We start from the raw sequence: 18952 nt of genomic DNA, 5'->3' as shown, positions 1-18952 counted from the left end.
GGCGTGCTGCTCCATAATGGTAACAAGTACCCGTCTCTTCCCCTGGCTCACTCGGTGTATCTCAAAGAGGATTACAACAGCATCAAGACCTTGCTGGATGCCTTGAAGTATAAGTATGGCTGATGGGTCTCCAAGGCGGTTTTACCAAGTTTCCCTGCTATCTTTGCCTTTGGGACAGCAGGGACACCAAGGCGCACTACCACAGGCGGGACTGGCCACAGCGGACCGAGTTCTCAGTGGGAAGGAACAACTTCAAGTGGGAGCCACTGGTGGACCCCGGGATGGTGCTGATGCCACCACTGCACATCAAATTGGGCCTTATGAAACAATTTGTCAGAGCTCTAGATAAGGAGTCGGCAGCCTTCAAGTACCTTCAAGACTTCTTCCCTAAGCTGTCTGAGGCAAAGGTCAAAGCCGGTGTCTTCGTCAGACCACAGATAAAGAAGGATTTTGGATTCATATGTTGTTTTTTTCTGACTTTATGTGAACGAAAAGACACAAATTCGCCCGTTTTCTCATTGGAAAAAGGTACATTTCAAAATATCACTGTCTTGGTCACAAAAGCAAATTTTGTGTGGAATAATAGCCATTTTCTATACTTTTGAGGCATAAGCAATTAGGAAATAACACTTACTACCCAGGAACAAAAATTGTGTTCCACGCATCTTATCACGTGGCTTGTTGAGCGTGTTACTGCAGAGACATAGCGTGTGTGGAGGCTTCACGCTATTCTCCCCGCCCCACTGAGAGCGAGAACCACGTTATAGGGACCACCAGGAGGTTACTCCATGTGACTCTACCCTCCCTAGCAACTGGGCCAATTTGGTTGCTTAGGAGACCTGGCTGGAGTCACTCAGCACACCCTGGATGGGAACTTGCAACTCCAGGGGTGATAGAAATATGTTAATTATTATTATTTTTTTATTATTAAAAAATTGCTCAATTCAATTTGATGGAATTTTGTTATGAAATTGAAATATGTAACTCTTAAAAACAGGCATGCATATATATATATATATATTTCTTTATCTCTCATCTTTGCTAAGATTGGCACCGTATCATATACATTCTGCTCGGGTTTCCCACAATATACGCGTCACAGCAGCCTGACGTCACGCGTTTGGACTGCTTCATACAGGCCTGTGTCAGCCGCTGCTGCATCTTCCTGGAAAAGTAGGTTACTAAACTGCAACCGAGTGCAGAAGTTTAGTGGGGTATCCGCAAAGCTTCCTTATAGAAATGTCCCGTATAGTGTAAGTGAGGGCAAGAGTTGCATGGGGGATCTACTTTTTACACTTTGTATGAACACTTTGTATTTGTAACCCCACAGATAATGGGCACAGGTGCTTAATTGATTATATGGGTTTACTTCATTTTACAGATGAAAACGAGACAGATGTGCGGTAGACTCGCAGTCTCCAGCGTTTTGAAGAGGTACGGGAACTCGTTAATGGCCGTTACCGTACATGAGCTGCGATTATTGCCCTTGTGCTAACTAAGATCTTACAGGAAAGTGACGTTCATCAGCAACAGAGTGCAACGTTTCTGTCAGTGAACGTAACTTTCATTTGAGACGTGGACTAAAGCAGACGAAAGCTCGCGCTCCTGCAGCATGTTATATTGAAAATCGATCGACTATTTAAGATAAAATCTCGGCTATGCAAGTTGTCCATCGGCCCCATCATCCCCGGCTTTGAGTATGAGCTTACACTGTTTCAGGCGCAACTGGCGTTGTGTGTACATCTCTCTCGTTGCAAACGTAGGGGCCGTTCACACCCTGTACGTACACGCGTCCGTCCTCGCTGTTTTTCAGTTTTATTTTGTGTAAACAGGCTGTATTTTTCCAGCGCGTATTTAAGACATCGTGTCAAGTTAAAAAAATAACTTGTGTTAAAAACGCGCCTCGAGACACTTGCGTTCTGCTCTGTTTATTTTTTATGTAATAACGTGTTATGTCTGAACGGCCCCTTAGACATTTGTGTTGTCTTGTGTAAGAAGAAAACGCGGAAGATTGTGAATAAAAGTGTATAATAATACCAATTATGTTTATAGCATTTGTAACAGGTGATGATGTTGTGAGGTTTGTTTGCTTTCTTAAGCTTATAATAACAAACACTCCCCAGTACACAGGACAGATTGTCAAGCGGACTCTCTTAAACTTGACCAGGTGGCTCAAGTGAAAATCTGTTCATTACATAACATTTCCTATCTTATTTTCATGAACCTGTATATTAAGGGTCGTGATTGACCCAAGTGTTTGGGACAATAGCTATTGTACCAATGGGAGACTTGTGAGCAGAACGAATACATTGCAAGTGCTGTGCACCTGTGGGAATTGTGTGTGTGTGTGTGTGTGTGTGTGTAGAGAGAGAGAGATAGGACAGAGAGATAAAGGCAATTTGACCAAGGAACCCTGGAATTCCCCTTTCAGTTGTGAATGGTTGCCTTTTCCTGCTTTTTAACTTCTCACCTATTGTTATTGTGGAAACCGTTGGTTGCTATTGGAAACCCAGCGTAAAACATCAGGCTGTTTTGTATAGTAACAGTTTACATACACTGGCGGCCAAAAGTTTGCAATAATGTACAGATTTTGCTGTTTCGGAAGGAAATTAATACTTTTATTCACCAAAGTGGTATTCAACTGATCACAAAGTATAGTCAGGACATTACTGATGTAAAAAAACAGCACCATCACTATTTGAAAAAAGTCATTTTTGATCAAATCTAGACAGCAGCCATCACTCCAACACCTTATCCTTGAGTAATCATGCTAAATTGCTAATTTGATACTAGAAAATCACTTGCCATAATATCAAACATAGTTGAAAATTATTTGGTTTGTTAAATGAAGCTTAACATTGTCTTTGTGTTTGTTTTTGAGTTGTCACAGTATGCAATAGACTGGCATGTCTTAAGGTCAATATTAGGCCAAAAATGGCAAAAAAGAAACAGCTTTCTCTAGAAACTCGTCAGTCAGTCATTGTTTTGAGGAATGAAGGCTATACAATGCTTGAAATTGCCCAAAAAGCTGAAGATTTCATACAAAGGTGTACACTACAGTCTTCAAAGACAAAGGACAACTGGCTCTAACAAGGACAGAAAGAGATGTGGAAGGCCAGATGTACAACTAAACAAGAGGATAAGTACATCAGAGTCTCTAGTTTGAGAAATAGATGTCTCACATGTCCTCAGCTGACAGCTTCATTGAATTCTACCCGCTCAACACCAGTTTCATGTACAGCAGTAAAGAGAAGACTCAGGGGTGCAGGCCTTATGGGAAGAATTGCAAAGAAAAAGCCACTTTTGAAACAGAAAAACAAAAAGAAAAAATTAGAGTGGGCAAAGAAACACAGACACTGGACAACAGATAATTGGAAAAGAGTGTTATGGATCTTAACCCCATTGAGCTTTTGTGGGATCAGCTAGACTGTAAGGTGCGTGAGAAGTGCCTGACAAGACAGCCACATCTATGGCAAGTGCTACAGGAAGTGTGGGGTGAAATGTCACCTGAGTATCTGGACAAACTGACAGCTAGAATGCCAAGGATCTGCAAAGCTGTCATTGCTGCACATGGAGGATTTTTTGATGAGAACTCTTTGAAGTCTTTAAATCGTTACTAATGTTATTAATGTCCTAACTATACATTGTGATCAGTTGAATGCCACTTTGGAGTGCCACCAATGCCACCAATTTCTTTCCATAATAGCAAAATCTGTATATTATTCCAAAATTTTGGCCGCCAGTGTATGTATATTTCAAGATTGTGGCTTGAAACGATGCTGTTTCGCACTTGGGGTTACAGTCATTGACAGAAGTCTTGGTGTCATTTATTGCATCTATCAGTGATATATTTAAATTAAAATTTAGTTCAAAGCCTTGTTGTAATAATTTTTCAGAAAGCAAAAATAAGAGTCATGATGTTTAGTCTCTTATGCTACGTTCAGACTGTAAGTCCAAATCCGATCTTTGTGCATATCTGATTGGAATCCAATCATATTTTGCAGAACGGCAAAGAATCACATGAAAAAAATTTTTTACATATCCGTTTCAAGCCACATTCAAATGTGGTTTGTAATTAGGCCCGGATCTAGAAATGAAACCTTTAGGGGGGCACTGACACAATACAGGGTGGGGGTGTTGTGTGAGTTTGTCCTCCATCGATGGGGGGGAGGGGTGAACACCCAGCCTCAGATCCCCCCCAGATCCGACCCCATTTGAAATCCTATTCAAATCACATTTCTGGAAATCCGTTTCAGTCTGACCACTCTGATCAGATCTCATGTGGCTTTTTGCCATATGTCTATTTTTCAAAGACACGTAGTACACTTACAGACCACTTTATTAGGTACACCTGTACACCTACTTATTCATGCGATAATCTAATCAGCCAATCGTGAGTCAGCAGTGTAATGTATAAAATCATGCAGATGCTGTTACCTGTTGACCTCTCTCATCAACAAGGCGTGTTGAGTGTGAAACTCTCAGGAGATCAGCAGTTACAGAAATACTCAAACCAGCCCATCTGGCACCAACAATCATGCCATGATCCAAATCATTGAGATCACATTTCCCCCCCCCATTCTGATGGTTGATGTGAACATTAACTGAAGCTCCTGACCCGTATCTGAATAATTTTGTACACTACACTGCTGCCACACAATTGGCTGATTAGATAATTGGATGAATAAGTAGGTGTACAGGTGTACTTAATAAAGTGGTCAGTGAGAGTATGTCACACATTGTTGCAGGAAACATGCTGGCAGTGGTGGCAGAGTGTAGGCCTATCTGGGAATATTATTAATGGAATCTTCCCGTGCCCATTCCAAAGTTCGACAGCTGCATTTTCATCAAAGGTGATTACCACACAACTCCACCAGTCACTGCTAGTCAGTTTGGACCACCCAACACTTTGAACTATGATACCGGGCGGAGACGGCAGCACGAAATAAAGCGGCACATGCCAGCCTCCTCCATCTCTGCCACTACCTCATAAAGCGTAGTCCAGCATCGCAGCTACACAATGCCATGTTATAAGCTAAAATCTCTATCCCATTCCCCTCTGGTTTTTTGTTTTGTTTGTTTTTTGTTTTTGTTTGTTTTTTTTGCATACTGTCACAACGTCATTGCTATAGCAACCAATACAGAAATGCCAGAGAATGAAGATAGCCAAGGGGTACACAAATCGGATCTGATCAGATTGGATTCCGAATTGGATAAACAAAAAATCGGATTTGGACTGACAGTCTGAACTGGTAAGTCTAAAAGTTACACTTGGCAGTCCTCAACAGTGACAATATATCTTGTGTGCTGTCCTGATTGAAGCCTGGCACGTCTGGCCCCACCTGGCTCCCTCCAAGTACTCTGGGTAGCTCAGATAGAGCTACAGCAGCAATGTCTTACACTGGAGCCGCCTTCTACAGACCACCCAAGAAAGTTCTACCTGACCAGAGGCCCAAATATAGTATGTATGACCAAAATGGTGGACAAGGAGGAAATGGTATGCCTGTACGATATATGGCCACTGGACCATCAGGTGAGAACCAGGTGGAGGCTGGATCTTTCTCATCCTACCCCTGTAACATTTGAGCTTTCTTGTAGAGGTGTTCAGCAGCGAGATCCTTTCACAGCGTGTTGAGAGTAAAAGTTGTTCCGTGTAATGTGTGTCCAAGACGAGAACTCATTTGTCATTGAATACTGTCTCTTTAAATACCCTTTCTGTTCTTTACAGTCGGTTGTTGATCAAAAAAACATTTAATTTTAATCGTGCATCGCACAGATGAGGTAAAGGCCTCTCTAGTTAAAATGCACTTCTTAAAGGCGCCGTTTACAGAAATGCCATATTTTGTTAAAGAGACAGCACCCGTTTTAGCACGTGTTCAACAAATCAATGTAAATACTTGTAAATAGTACAAATTATGCAATTTAACAATAAATATGTAACAAAAATCTTATTTATTGGTTGTATACATTTATTTGTTCATTTTTAAAAAGCCAAAATGTGACCAAAATGATGAAAAAGTAATAAAATATAATTAGTACATATAATGTACCTAGTTAAAAGGTCCCCTGTATAATTAACAGCATTAGCTGGGAGATAATTTCTTTTATATGTAAGCAAAAGGGCCATTATAACTGAAATAAACATATGAATCGATATTGAATCGAATCGGGAAATCTGTATCAATACCCAGCCCTATAATTAATCTGTAAAACCGATATATCGGTTTACCTCTACTTTCTAGATAATGTTGAGTGTTTATACATCACTCTTTTTGCCTCATCCACCAGTATGGGTCATAATGTGCTGAATTCTTAGTACAGTCTATAATATTGTGATACTAAGACATGCTTATGTTCACAAGCACATATGATATTTAATGTCTATATTAGATCATGTTTTGTGTAAATTCAGATTTGAAAAAGAAATCATTTTAAAGGCTTGAATACTGTTCACAGTTGATGCATTGTGCTTCGTCCTTGTAAAAAAATAACTTTGGACTGAACCACTGTTTGTTCTGTGCTGATGTCTATCTGTGTTTGTGTGCTCAAAAGGTGGAAATATGCAGCACCAGCATCAAGATGATCGCTCAGGGCCTTCTATCTATCGCCCTCTGTCTCCCAACATGGGAGAACGATACTACACTTCAGGGCAAGGGCCCAAAGAGGACCACCACACCTGGAGCCCCCACATCGCCAACCACGAGCTTCACGTCAGTGATACCCATATGTTCATTAACAAGTACAAATGTGTTGTGATAAGACAAAATAGAACATGAATTAATGTTAAGATGGCATTTTTGTTTTGGCATGTGTCATATTATGCTCTTAAAGGAATAGTGTGCCCAAAAATAAAAATTCTCTCATCATTTACTCACCCATCCCAGATTTGTATGACTTTCCTTCTTCTGCAGAACACAAACGAAGATTTCAGGTTTCTCAAAACATATAACGCTTTGTCCAGTGATGGGACAGTAGATTTAGCCTTGATAATGAAATTTAGATGAGGGCAAGACACTGTTTTTGAAGCTTTACCTGTTAAGTTTAAATATTCAGGGATCCCACGGTCATGGAAAAACAGGAAATATCTGGGAATTTTAAAATAGAGATTTTTCAGGCCTGGAAAAGTCATGGAAATGAATAAAAAAGAAATTAGGTAGTCTCAGCTAATTATTTAATTGGCTAGAAATTGCTCTTTGTGAGTGCAATCTCTATAAAATTATTTTTAAAAATCCATGTACACTGTTCACAAACAACTGGGCAAGTCACGGGTAAGTCAAGGAAATTCTTTGGTCAAAAGGATTAAGAACCCTGATATTCTTATTAAATGTTTTGTTTTGTTTTTTATCAGATTAGACATTTTCCACATTCAGTCATTATTCTGCTACCTGAAAATATATAATATTGTGAATTTGACATCCTGTTGTTTGTTCAGAATCGAGGATCAGAGAAGCACAAATCTACTATTGATGCAGAGATAGACTCTCTTACATGCATGCTGGCTGACCTGGATAGTCATCCTCTGAACTCAAGTGCACAGGTACAGAAAATCTCCATTGCTCTTAGTGACACTTCACATGGTGACAGTAATTTAAAAAAAATAAGCTAAATTGGAAAAAATCTCATGTATTAGTGACCAAATGTTTTTTTTTTTTTTGGAAAAGTAACAAAGCAGTATATTTACATATTTTTTCATATATTGTTTTCTGTTGTCAAAAACAGACAAAAAACCTTTTTTTTTTCTACAGGTATATGACAATGTGCCTTACAGCAAGCACCTCCCCACTGACTGCTATAAACCCCCCAACCAGATGGTGGCGCCACCACTAATCAGGCCCTCAATGGGCTACCTCCCTCCACTCCAGAGCCAGTACCAACCCCGACCTTACACCTCAACACCTCAGGCAGACTATACTTACCCCTCACCCTCCTCCTCCATCCATAAACCTTACCCGCAACCAGTGCCTGCCTCTTACACTACCGCCTCCACCCCCAATGGCCCACGCTTTAGAGTACATGTAAAAAGCGCCCAGCCGGTGACATTCTCTCAGGGTGGGTGTCAAGCAGAGCAGGCGTACACACCGGCACCACCCTGTCAGCATGCCTCTCACCCCCCTCAGCAAGATAGGCCATATTATGAGCCACAGGAACAGGGTTGGTACCCACCTCCACCTCCTCCTGCCCAGGAACCTTATGGAGATCCAGCTGCCTATAAGGGGGTGTCAGGAAATATGTCAGGGGGGCGAGTCGGCCAGGGACCCACGTCAAAGAAGGGTCAAGACCAAGCATCAGCATATGAACCTAATAAGGTGAGACTTCTGAGAGTTAGAAGATCAGTTCCCCGGCTGGGGTAAGGGAATGAAATAGGGGGCCATTCATCAAAAAATGCTTGAGAACCACTGAATTAGACTGATGATGTTTGAGATGATTTTGCTTGATGGACGATAAAATGGAAATTAAAAAATCACATAGGATGGACCTGACTCATTTATAAAACGTACGTATGATCAGATTTTGATCCCAAATTCCATGGATTTGATCCTATGTCAAAAGTGATGAACAAATCGATTTATAACGGCAGAAACTGACGTGAAAATATTCTTATGTGTATGTCAACTGACAAGCATGCGTACAACCGGTTTCTTTGCTCTGGTGTGCCAGTGCATGCTGACATGATTATTTAATATTTCGTGGTGCAAAAATAGTCTGTTACTGACTGAATTTATTTTATGAATGAGTGAGAACGTTTATGTGAACTAGAGTATTCTGATATTTGTCAGAATGTGGTCATATTTAGATTATGTACTATGCATAATGTGAATGCTTTATTTTGGATATCCGCTGTTACAGAATATTTATTTATAGCCTTATGTGCACGTTTCCATTATAAATAAATTGAGACCTACGAGATAACAGGCAGGTGTAATATACGGTAAGTAATAAGTCAAGTAATTTTTGGAGCGAGGAGAGATTATAATTTACAGCCCTTAAAACATAGCTGAATCCACATTCAGATAGATGAAAGTTCATCAGTTCATCCTTCAGCCTCTTGTCTGCTGTTGTAGAGGACATAACTAGAAACTAATGGTTTGACTAGATTACTACAATGCTGTGTAATCAATGGCAAGAGTGAGCAGAAGAGAATAGCTGGAAAAGAATGCGCATGTGGTTTATACAGAACACAATTGCCATGTGGACTTCATATTTCATTATACAGGGTGTATAAGAGCTTGTTAACTTCTTTTTGAAATTAAGGTTTAGCAAAAACATGGACGTTAATTGAAGAATGGAGTGGATTTACAGTGAACATGGTCAGTGAATGGATTTATTATTGATAATGAAAATGAATAACTGAAGATGCATTAGTATTAGGCTACATCATATGGGCAGAAACCAGTAGCTGGACTTTTTAGAAAACCTTGCCAACCGAACAAGATTTTTCCTTATAAATTGTGATTTATAAAGTGGGATGCATTTAGGAAAAAACTTTCGTGCTCACAGATGTTTTACAAATCATTTGTAGGAACCTTTAGGAAATTGTCATATGTTCACATTTAAAGGAGTAGTTCACCCAAAAATTTAAATCCTCTCATCATTTACTCACCCTCATGCCATCCCAGATGTGTATGACTTTCTTTTTTCTGCAGAACACAAATTATGATTTTTAGAAGAATATTTCAGCTCTGTAGGTCCATACAATGCAAGTGAATGGGTGCCAACATTTTTAAGCTCCAAAATCCACATACTGTAAGTGCAATATAAAAGTACTCCAGACGACTCCAGTGGTTAAATCCATGTCTGCAGAAGCAATATGATAGGTGTGGGTGAGAAACAGATCAGTATTTGAGACTTTTTCTTTTTTTACTATAAATTCTCCTCCCCGCTTAGTCAATCTCCACTTCACTTCCCCTGATTAGGTGGAAAATGGCTTAATAGAGACTTGGGGCTGGGCTCTTTTTAATTGGGCCTGCCAGTAACCACCCAGAACACCTTTTCAGCTACTTGACAACGTGCTAATAAACACTCATAAACTGCCTGGCAACCACCTACATCCTAGAATTGTGGCAGCGAGTTTTGCATGGGCAAGTGGCACTCTCATTGTTTTCAGAAGATCTACTAAAAATCTAGTCATCAGTATTCTTCCATATTCTGCCAGCAGGGGTCAGCACCGAGGCCAGAAGAAGAGTTGGATCAGCTCACTAAGAAGTTGGTGTATGACATGAATCATCCCCCTACTGAGGAATATTTTGGTATGCTGCAGTATTTTACAGCCTCAGTCTTCTAATTCAGAGGTTTTGCATTCATAATGTGTTAAAACAGAATCAGACAACAGCAATGCAGTGACCAGAGACAAGATAATCTTCTCTTTCTCTCTCAGGTAGGTGCGCTAGGTGTGGGGATAATGTTCTTGGAGATGGCAGTGGCTGTATTGCAATGGAGCAAGTGTTTCATGTGGAGTGTTTCACCTGTATCACCTGCCATGCCCGACTGAGAGGCCAGCCCTTCTATGCACTAGACAGGAAGAGCTACTGCGAGAGCTGCTACATAGTCAGTCTGCATTCTTGTATCCTCACTGTTTCTCTTGTACATCTCTTGCTGTCTTTCATAAGTCTGTTGTATACTTATTCCTTTCACATTGTTTCACACATGTGCTTTCCTGTTCCTTACACCATCATTCACATACAGTAGTGTAATAGGTCATGTTTCTCCGAGTCAGTGGCAGCAGCAGAATGAGAAGCGTTTTTAAAAGTCGCGCTTGTACCTCTCTTAAAACGTGCCGCACATTGCTGGAAACGCAACAAAACAATCAATGACGTCTATTTAGTGCATGCTTACAAAAGACCAACAATTAAAAATAGCACAGGTGGGTGCAAAAACAGTCCAGGACGCCTTGAAAACAGCAAGACACAGCACAGCTGAATAAAATAGAATGAAGGTCTCCATTTTAGTGTTATAACTTGATATTGCGTTTTTAAAAGAGGCACAAAATGCATGATAATGGACAAAGCCGTTCATCTAGTGTAGAAAAACATTTAAATCCAGATAGGCTCATGAAGGTGTCCTGTGTAAGTCCACTTTGGATGAATTTCCCACGACAGGCCCTCTTTCCTTTCTATCAAGTAGGAAGTTTTCAGATCTGAAAGTTACAGTATGTTTTATAGTACAATGACCTCTTACAGTATATATCAAAAGATCAAGGAAAATGTGATTCCTTATGTCATGACCTCTTTAATCGTCATCTTAAACCAAAAATCTGTTGAGTGATTTTTCAAATAGAATGCTTGGTTTCAGTTTGCAGTCTATATACAGTACATTAAACTTCCTACTTTAGTCTTATGTCAGCGGGTGACCTACCCTTTAATTCTTTCTTCTATTATTGGTTGCTGCTTCCTCAGAGCACACTTGAGCGCTGTTCGAAATGCTCTGAGCCTATCCTAGACCGGATCCTGAGGTCAATGGGAAAGGCCTATCACCCTCGCTGTTTCACATGTGTGGTTTGCGGCCATTGCCTGGATGGAGTGCCTTTTACTGTGGATGCCGCCACCCAGATCCACTGTATTGAAGATTTCCACAGGTACTCGCTCTCTTATTATCTCTTTATTGACTCCGTGTGCTGTAAACTAGAGATCGACCGATATTTTATTATTTATTTATTTATTTTTTTTTACAACCGATACGATACCAATTAATTGCATAGGAGTCCGATACTGTAGAGATCTTGTTTAAAGCAGCTGGTCACGTATGGTGGCCATTCTCTTGGAGCATGCCTGAGCATCAACCTGGTGAATGGCAACTTTACGAGATTAATGAGCACAGGCAACAGTTAATTAAATTAAACCATTCTATTTCCAACATGCAATCATCCATGGCTCTTCGACAGAATTAATATAAAGTAATGTTACGTCTTTGGGACTACAGGCTCTTTGGAACTCACTACGCGAGTTTGTCTATGTTCCTTAGTGTTTAAACCCCACATCAAGCATTTATTTAAATAATTTCACTTGAGTATGAATGACTTTTACATTCAATAAAGTTGATTAATTCAAGCAATACACTGCAAAATCAAGTTACACCCAGCATATTGTTTCCAAGGATCTCTAAAATTGCTTCCCCTCACACGCACTGCTGTAATGACACAAATGATTTCCGATTATGGAAAAATGCTTGAATATCAGGAAAAATATTTGAAAAAACGATTATCGGTCAATCTCTACTGTAAACCCTCACTCCTATTTTCTCAGTTTTCTGTTTATCTAATGTTAAGCAATTAAATATAGACAAGGGAACTGGCATGTTGTTTTTCCTTTACTGGATCTTGGTGGTGTTCAACCGATAAGGTTTTATTTAATGGCCGATCACGATATCCAGAGAACAGGGTGGTTGATGGGCCGATATAATGCTGATGTATCACGGAAATTAAGTATACTGAATGTTTTTGTAGTTTTGCAAAAAATTTCCCTAGTAAAGCCCAAAGTATACTTCGATTTTGACACGAACACTCAGTGTCTGCGTACAGTCGAACACGAGCCTGTTGAAGTATACTCCATTTAAGGCACCGGACTATTTCTCTTCAGGAGTTTAGACCCATAAAGATGTCTTTATATTCCTTAAGACTCGAGTTATACAATTGCAGATATCTCCTGACCTCCTCACATGCGCACTCTTGACGTGCAGATCCACTGTTCTCTTATTTACCAGCGATTACGTCTCCTAGCATTTGTTCGTTACAGCAACGACTGAAATGTGAGTGTTGCCACCTTTTGGATCCACTAATTCGTGCAAATAATTCCAGGCGCATGCGCATTCTGCACGTTCATGGACGCGCGGTTAGAAAAATTGGGCTGCATGTGTTCAGTGCTCGAGCACTTTGCTGATGACGAGATTTGCGTCACGCGTCCTGTATGCGGATGCTCAGCGTCTGACCGAAGTATACTTTTGGCTTTATGGTCAGTTCTAGAATGAAATATATTGTCAGTTCCATTGATATCACTAACCAATATAATTTCAGCAGTGGTTACAGACAAATCATATAGAACAGTGAAATCGCAAAGAAACTTCTCCTCTGTCTTGCCTGCACTCGATTACCACAAAGGAGACGGGTGACGTGATCTCCACTGACACCCTATTCCCTCCTATTGGTTGTCGCTCCTGAAAGTTGCTCCTCATTTGCATAAAGTTACACTTTTCTCAACTTTGTTGTGTCTTGCCACGCCCACATCTAGTCGCCAGAGGTCACTGTCGCTGGCAGGCGCCAGCTCTCATTGAAAATGAATGGGATCGTGTCGCTTTGTCACTGGAAGTCGCTGCATGCGTGTACGGGGCTTTACCAGTTGCTGCAGAGGTTTTTATTTTTAAGTCATGGATTTTTAAGTTTTATTATTAACAACACCTTGTTTTCTTCTGGTCTCAACAGGAAGTTTGCCCCTCGCTGCTCAGTATGTTGTCAGCCCATAATGCCAGAGCCAGGGCAGGAGGAGACGGTGAGGATTGTTGCAATGGATCGCAGTTTCCATGTGAACTGCTACGTATGTGAGGTAATAGACTGACATCTAGTTTGTATATTTAACAGCAAGTTATTGGAGTAACCCAGTCATTTAACTATGAATCTGAGAGCTGTTTAACCTTCGAATTTTTCTTTATTTTTTTTTTGTACAAAGGTGGTTGATCTGCAGATTCTAAGTAAAATAGAGCCAATAAGTACTGATGAAAAAAACTGTGTTTAATTATCTTGTTTGGGATGCAGGAGTGTGGTCTTCTCCTCTCTTCAGAGGGTGAGGGAAGAGGCTGCTATCCACTGGACGGACACGTTCTGTGCAAGAGCTGCAGCGCCCGCCGCATCCAGGACCTCTCTGCCAAAATCTCCACTGACTGCTAATGGCCTCGTCCCATCTCTTTGTACCCTTTCTCTACATAATGGTTATTCTTCAGAATGTACCACCATCTAAAAGTTCACCACCTGGTACTTTTTCTATCCTTTAGACAGTGAAATGCTAAATACTGATGATGTTCACACAAATGATTTCAAGACCTCCCTCTCAGGGTAGTATTTTTTAATAGGGATAAAAAAAAAAGGGAAAACAGGTGGTGAATGAAATGTGATGGTGCTTATTGATTGTGTATAATCCTGTGTGTGAATGTTTATACAAAATGTGAGTCTTCTTAACAGGGTTAATGTCAACAGGGCACATTTCTACCTTTGGACAAACACTCACTGCCTTTAAGAGTCTTTATCATGGATTGATAGAAACATTGTCCCCTCAACCAGATGGTTCTCGGCTTTAACTCTGACTGTAGTGCCCCACTTCTGCTGGGCGTTGGTCACTTTACACTGTTCCCACTCACAAACTCTCTTCTTCATTCTTTTATACTCTCAGAAACACAGACTTCATGTATTCCTTTGCTCGCTGAGCAGAGAGCCTAAACTTATTATGAACGATTTCAACACTTGAAATGTATGATCATGGTTGTTGAAGGATATTATCACTCTATGCCATTTACTGACTTGATGATAATATATCTATGGTGAAAAGGTGGGGAAGTTTAACATTGGCACCTGCTGTTGTCCCTCCAGCCAAAATAAATGGTGTAAATGTTAAAGATGCTCTTTTACACTGATCTTGGGTCAGCTTTTCTCATGCACCATTACCTGTTTTAGATTGGAATAGAGGGTCAGTGTATATCAAGACCTGTTAAATGAAGGAGATCTCTTTACTAAGTTATTAGTTCTATCTGTAGAGCATTGGGTGTGCATTCAACTGATCATAAATTAGTTGATGTAAGTTTGAAACCTGGATTGAGAAGCACTGCAATGTGTTTGGCAGCAGAGTGAATCGCTTTCAAGGGAGTTGGAGTAGAGAGTAGGGATTTACAGCTACTAGGTTAGATGATTGAAAAAAATTTGACTGTTTGCTTTAGAATGTTTCTCATGACATCAAGGACTTTAGTTGCGGGATTGTTAAATCCTAAATGTTTTTTTGACAAAGACTAACACAAAATGAATTAAAGTAAAAAGGCTACAAGAAGGTAAAGTATGTGCTAGAGAAATATCTTTTTCCACATATCTGATCATATTTTGTGTGAACATTGTATCTTGAGTTACTGACTGGAACGTTTTTTTTAAAAATATAAATCTATAACCATTTTTTCCCCAATGCTTTGTGTTTGCTCAGAATTTTGTCAGGATGTTTTAATTGTCTGTTACATGTGTAACATCAAGCATCCATTACAAGGTTGTTTGAAGAACAAAAATATTTACGGACTATTTTTATTTTTTATTTTTTTGCCCAGTTAGTTGCAATTATCTAGAAACTAAAAGCACAAAATGGTTCAGATGGTCACAAGCTTTATTTATTGATTTGCCTTATTTGCAATATTTTGCCTTAGATTGTTTATTAGCATCCATCTGATACATTTTTTGCCAAAGTGTTTTAGGGAGTAAATCACTTAATTAAATCACCGCCATTGTGGGATAACTGACTGCTTTGTTTTGACATGTTCATGTATTGTTATTTGGTCACACTTTATATTAATGTTGTATTCACTAACATTAGTTAACGTGTAGCATACTAACAATGAACAGTAATTTTACAGCATTTTACTACATACCAAATGATTTTGACATTAAATGTATATGTTGACATCAGTTAAAGGAATAGTTCACCCCAAAATGAAAATTCATCATTTACTCACCCTCAGACCGTCCCAAATATGTGACTTACTTTCTTCTGTTGAACATAAACAAAGATTTTTTAGAAGAATATTTCAGCTCTGTAGGTCCATTCAATGCAAGTGAATGGTGACCAGAACTTTTAAGCTCCAAAAAAGCACATGAAGGCAGCATAAATGTAATCAATAAGACTCAAGTGGTTAAATCCATGTCTTCAGAAGTGATATGATAGGTGTAGGTGAGAAACAGATCAATATTTTAGTCCTTTTTTTACTATAAATCTCCACTTTAACTTCCACTTTCTTCTTTTGTTTTTTGACGATTCACATTCTTTGTGCATATCGCCACCTTCTGGTCGGGGCTGGTCAAAGATAGAGATTTATAGTAAAAAAAAGACTTAAATATTGATCTAAATATTGAATATTGATTCACTTGCATTGTATGGACCTACAGAGCTGAAATATTCTTCTAAAAATCTTCATTTGTGTTCTGCAGAAGACAGAAAGTCACACATCTGGGATGGCATGAGGGTGAGTAAACGATGAGAGAATTTTCATTTTGTGGTGATCTGTCCCTTTAATGCTTTATGAACTTTCGTGAACAAATAATGAACTATAGTATTTTGATAAATTAACATTAACTGAGATTAATAAGTGCTGTAAAAAAAAAAAAGAAAATTGTTTTTTGTTGGTTCATGATACCTAATGCACTTACTAATGTTAATGAATACAACCTTACTGTAAAGCGTTACCATTATTTTATCCTATATATTACTGAACCAACAAATCTGCTGTGATGCGTTATTTGCACCCTGCCTTGGATTTATTTGTCACGTTTTTGCCAAATAGCATCATTTTTCCAAACCTGTTGCCTTTGTAGATGATTATTGACTAATAAATGACCTTAGCACTGCACAGTTTAATAAATGGCTGATGTACTTTTAAACTGCCAGTAGACTTCAGGGCTTGTTTGGATTTGTGAGCAGTTTTTGTGGGTGTGTTGCATTTATTTTGACTATGATGCTGATTGTAGGAAGGAAATGATGTATTTCAGAAATCTATACGTTTTTACAGCCAATGTGTTTCGTCCAGTGTGTTGTCTTCCAATTTGTACTGACTCATGTTTTGATTTATGATCTGATGAACTGAAAGAAAACAAATTGAAACGCTCTTTTGTGTTTTTGCTGTTTGTATTACATCCAATTGATTACACTTACGCACTTTCCCTGAACACAGTTATTACAGAAGAGGAGCAAGACATTTCCACTATTGCAAAGTTGCAAAGCCTTTATCAGCTGTAGATTCTTAAAAATGTAATTTAAAACTTAACCATAATCACTGCAATCAATCTTTATAGTACCCTTAACACAGACATGTTATACAGCATACAGTGCATGATTGTTATCTGTTCACAAAATACATATAGAGAATACATACATAGAGAAATTACATACAGAAATAAATGGGGTTAAGCTCTCTTTGTATTGAATAGTATTACTGGTGTCTCTACTTGCTTGTGCTGATGATTGATTCCATCTTTCTAATGTTTTACTTTGTGCAAAAAGTACCATTTTCTCTTTAATATGAGCATTCATGGTAAATGAAGACTGTATAAGAGATAAAGAGAAAAAAATGCAAGAGCGCAGATCGGTCAGTCCATTATATATATGAATACAACAACAATTATACAACACCTTCACAAGTATGATGTTGAAAGGGTTTTAGTCTGGAGATTTTAAGAAAGACGAGTAGAATCAGAAAGGTAACTAACAAGAGGTGAAGGTCTTCCAGTAGAAATTCCGGCAGCCTGCTTTTCTTTCTCGCTGAGACAGAGGAATCTGGCGAACAACTTCATTGTGAACATCAACATCATCAATGCTTGCAAGAGCATCTGTCTCTTCAGGTGCCACTGACTCAGAGAGCTGCTTCAGCAGGAGTAAACGAGAGAGGTCCTGAAGCTGATGAGACAAAAGAATGATTTTTGTTGTATTTAAAAAAAAAACACAATTTTTTTTTTTTTTTTTGTAAGTTTAAAAAACAAAGATGACAATTTTTATTTTATTTTATTGATCAAAAACCTTTTATACTCCAAAAGAAACCTTCACTAATAAAAAATATTAAGCACTTAATTATATTTTATAGATGATCTGTTTTTATTTTATTTTATTGGTCAAAAACTTTCATTCAACATAAGAAACCACTAATAACTCATCTTAAACTCTGATTTAGTTCTAGATTATTTGATTTGATTCCTTAGATTATGTGTTGTTTTAGTAAGTTTCAAAAACCGTTTTTATTTTATTTCATTGCTCAAAAACTTTCATACTCCTAAAAATCTTCACTACTAACAAATCTTAGACACTGATTTAGCTCATGTTGGTTGTTTTAAATAACCATACACTTTATAAACTTTATGGCCATTATTATTTTCCCCATATCCAAATACATTCACAAATTTCTTACCTCATTTTCCTTGGGGTCTACTTCTGAGCGGATTAGCTGGAGCAGCATGTGTCCTCTTGGTGCAGAACTGACGCTAGACACCAGCAAAGTGACAGATAGAGTTGCTATCACCATCTGTAAATGGGAAAACATCCTCTCAGACATGAAAGGAAGCTCTAGCTTTAAGAAATAAGTTCCCACAAACAATAGATCAGAGTGATTCAACGGTGACAAGCTTATATAGCCACCAAAGGTGGGACCTTCGAGTTGATTAGAGAGAACTTATTGGTTGAAATGTAACCACGCACGATGTTGGTGAGAGTGTGTAAAGACATTTTGTTGATCTGCTGTGCGTGGGGAGGAGCACTCCCAGCAGGAAAGATGCTTGATAAGGTCACACAAAGGTGTTAATCTTGCATCAGATATCTTCTACCCTGCATGATTCATGATAATATATCATTATGTGTAAAAATGGATCATCTTCTAGAGCATAAATATGCCATGAATATTCTATTGTTAGATGGGTGAAAGGGTTATGAACTTCAGTGGCAAGACACTAATGACCTAGAATGGTGTTAATGATATCCTGGTGATGATACAACCATGCTCTATAGTAACACGTGTTGTGTCACTTGTGATTTGGAGTGCAGCGTGTTCGTGTGTCTTGCTCGCACTATGAGGTCCTCGTTAGACAGTGGACTTAATTATGCGAAGTGACTCAAATGTTAATTGGTCTGCTCAGCCATTGTTCCACACCATCTTTCATCTCCAGTGATATACAGTGGGTGATATACAAGTCTGAGACCACACTGAATATGTACATTTTTATTTAAACCTGGAAATAAAC

General features: G+C 38.9%; 2 protein-coding genes across 4 annotated transcripts; one reads left to right on the top strand and one right to left on the bottom strand.

The window, feature by feature from the left end:
• The first annotated feature begins 1129 nt into the window (after window positions 1–1129).
• On the top strand, window positions 1130–15116 carry LOC127445281 (thyroid receptor-interacting protein 6-like). Of its 3 annotated transcripts, none has more exons than XM_051705238.1 (10): window positions 1131–1173; window positions 5323–5533; window positions 6553–6710; window positions 7433–7537; window positions 7746–8306; window positions 10154–10247; window positions 10376–10545; window positions 11394–11572; window positions 13412–13532; window positions 13742–15116. In XM_051705238.1, exons 2-10 carry the CDS (start codon window positions 5392–5394, stop codon window positions 13871–13873), a joined length of 1662 nt encoding a protein of 553 aa, XP_051561198.1. In that variant the 5' UTR covers window positions 1131–1173; window positions 5323–5391; the 3' UTR covers window positions 13874–15116. The 3 variants fall into 3 exon arrangements, with proteins under 3 accessions (XP_051561220.1, XP_051561198.1, XP_051561209.1); XM_051705249.1 differs by lacking the exon at window positions 1131–1173 and adding an exon at window positions 1195–1434 and having other exon boundaries at window positions 4749–5533; window positions 10157–10247; XM_051705260.1 differs by lacking the exon at window positions 5323–5533 and having other exon boundaries at window positions 1130–1173.
• Window positions 15117–16493: 1377 nt separating this feature from the next.
• sst5 (somatostatin 5) lies at window positions 16494–18294 on the bottom strand. Its single transcript, XM_051705271.1, has 2 exons — window positions 18127–18294; window positions 16494–17621 (listed from the first exon to the last, which is right to left on the bottom strand). The coding sequence occupies exons 1-2, from the start codon at window positions 18268–18270 to the stop codon at window positions 17430–17432; spliced, it is 336 nt and encodes a 111-aa protein (XP_051561231.1). The 5' UTR covers window positions 18271–18294; the 3' UTR covers window positions 16494–17429.
• Window positions 18295–18952: the final 658 nt, after the last annotated feature.

The sequence above is a fragment of the Myxocyprinus asiaticus genome, chromosome 1, assembly GCF_019703515.2.
Source record: "Myxocyprinus asiaticus isolate MX2 ecotype Aquarium Trade chromosome 1, UBuf_Myxa_2, whole genome shotgun sequence".
Classification (NCBI taxonomy): domain Eukaryota; kingdom Metazoa; phylum Chordata; class Actinopteri; order Cypriniformes; family Catostomidae; genus Myxocyprinus; species Myxocyprinus asiaticus.
This window is presented reverse-complemented; position numbering and strand designations above follow the sequence as displayed.